Raw genomic sequence first — 2,500 nt, forward strand, 5'->3', positions numbered from 1 at the left:
TTGGAAACACGAAACCGTGCAGGTACGGTAACAATCTTGCTTTTCTGATCCATAATAACACGACGATTCAACTAATCCAAACAGACTCTTGAACGGGGATCACAGAAGAGCCTGGCTCAGACCAACCACCAAAAGAATACAGACAGAGAGGTTTTATTAACGGTACGTCATACAGGCTTTGGAAGGGGATAGTCTACTTGGAGGACAATGGTGGGAGGGGAGACAGGTGGCCAGCCACAAGCTTAAACGTCTTCCATCTACTTCTTCTTTCTATTTTAAGTTAAAACATCCTCTTTTTTTGTCGCTTTGCTTCTCCTTTACATCTCACTACGAGTATAATTACTGTACAATACTGAACGGCCACGCGTGCCCCTGCCTAGGGCGGGGTCAGGGGGGGCCGTGGCGCTGGGGTCCGAAAGGAACTTAAACATTAACATTCAATAACCCAATGAACACTGGAGCCATGCGGGCACTCCTGTGCACACGCATGTACACACACACACGCACACACACACACACACACAAAAACACACACACACACAAACACACACACAAACACAACACACATGCATACAGATGCAGGCACACACACACATACGCACTCACACTCACACATACACCTAAATCCGAATGACATACACATTAGAGTTAATGCTTCACAACATGGTCACTGAATGTACAAACAAACTTCTTCATCTTAAAAAAAAAGACAACAAAAATCATTACGGGAACCATCTTATAAATGCTTTCTTCAGCTATGTTATCGAGCAAAACAACTTCTTTAAAAGCTTTATTCTCGCATATAAACCCAACCACGTACAGGAGGGACGGGTCTGGAGGCACAGAGGGGAGAGAGAGAGTGGAGGGATGGAGAGATAGAGAGAGAGAGAGAGAGAGAGAGAGAGAGAGAGATGACGGGGGAGTAGCGAAAAACAGAAACTAGTGGTCCTTTTAAAAAAGAATCACAATCAATAACAACAACAACAACGTAAACAAACAAACAAAAAAAGTGCCAAGGTAAAGTAAATTCAAGTAATGTGTGCTCTGTACACAGGGGGCGGAGAGGGGGAGCCGGGAGGGGGCATGGAGGGATTGGGCCACTCCTATTGGCTCTTCCTGTGGTCAGTCTGAGTGGCCCCGGCCCCGTCCGTGGGGGACTCCCCGCGGGAGGCTTTGGTGAGGAGCTCCACCCACTTGGCGAGGAGCTCGCCGTCGTGCGCGGCGAAAACGAGCGTCTGCGGGCCGTGGGTCAGCCGGAAGGCGTGCTTGGCGTCCGACTTGTCGGACAGCGGCGGTGAGACCACGGTCACCTCGAAGCCGGGCAGCGGCACCGCCCGCGCGCCCTTCATGTCCTGCACAGAGAGAGGCGGGACACACGGGAGCAGGATATGAGCAGAGGGGCTTTGACCCAGAGCGACTCAAAGGGGTGCCCTAAGCTTTAAGAGAGGGAAATTTTCTCGGACGATATCCGCTTTGAGTTCACTGGGCCTGCCCCTGGATGGGGCGATTTTCATTTTAGACTGGTCCAGTGTCATTTCTGAGCAATCAGGGAATATCTTCTGTGATTGGTTCAAGGAATCCATCTTGTTTGGTCTAGCTGCAGGTGCCTGATTATACACACATGAACAAATGTCATTGGGTAGCTATAGTGACTTCCTGTAATGCAGTTGGATGGATGAACTCCAGCAGCACTACAGCATGCCGCAGTCAGCCCCCACCACCCTCTCCCCAACGTGGTCCGGGAACGCTCATCCCAGTTATTAATCCTAATCTCTGGGAGTGCAGCTCTCTGCACTGGGACTGGGATATTATTCTGGGAAAGGGCAGGGATAAAGGATTTACGGAGTGACTCTCTGCCCCCTACAGAGTCCTACTGGGGAATTTTGCCAGGAAACCGTGTCCCCAATTGCACCTGGTGGCCACTCCTATCACATTCAACACTCACACTAACTCACAGTTTGTGGGCATTTGATGATCGCCACGGAGCGTCATGGGGGTCCAATAACCATATATTCTAAGTGTATTGTAAATAAAACCCTATGAACCCGTCAGCATCATCTCCTCCCTGTGCTCCAGATCCAACCAATCACATCTCTCCCTCTATCTATAAAGGACAGGCGGGGTGCTGCCCATACGTGATTGGTTGCAATTGTCCGGTGAATACAGAGGAAATTACATGACCTCCACACTGATGTCCCCATTGAGTCATTCACTCTGACGATGATGAAGAGGACGAAGATGGTGAGTCAGTCAATCAGACAATGAGACATTAGAGACGGTGTTAACTACGCAAATCCGTGCGGACGCACAGACACACGCACACACACACACACACACACACACACACACACACACACACACACACACACACACACACACACACACACACACACACACACACACACACACACACACACACACACACACGAGAATAGGGAGAGGTGCCGATCAGTGCATGTTCATAATTCAATGAACTCTTCTCACCTGTCCACTGCTCTGC

At 49.7% G+C, this 2,500-nt stretch overlaps 1 protein-coding gene across 1 annotated transcript in view; it reads right to left on the minus strand.

Moving 5' to 3' along the window:
* fgd (faciogenital dysplasia) overlaps positions 1–2,500 on the minus strand; it is a 55,239-nt gene that overhangs the window by 721 nt on the left and 52,018 nt on the right. The window contains exons 18-19 of the mRNA XM_030344436.1: positions 2,485–2,500; positions 1–1,352 (exon numbers count right to left, since the gene is read on the minus strand). The exon at positions 1–1,352 is cut by the window's left edge and continues 721 nt beyond it; the exon at positions 2,485–2,500 is cut by the window's right edge and continues 125 nt beyond it. Coding sequence (XP_030200296.1) covers positions 1,104–1,352; positions 2,485–2,500 — 265 coding nt within the window. The 3' untranslated portion in view covers positions 1–1,103. The remainder of the gene's footprint in view (positions 1,353–2,484) is intronic.

This window comes from Gadus morhua, chromosome 1, assembly GCF_902167405.1.
Source record: "Gadus morhua chromosome 1, gadMor3.0, whole genome shotgun sequence".
In the NCBI taxonomy this organism is placed as follows: domain Eukaryota; kingdom Metazoa; phylum Chordata; class Actinopteri; order Gadiformes; family Gadidae; genus Gadus; species Gadus morhua.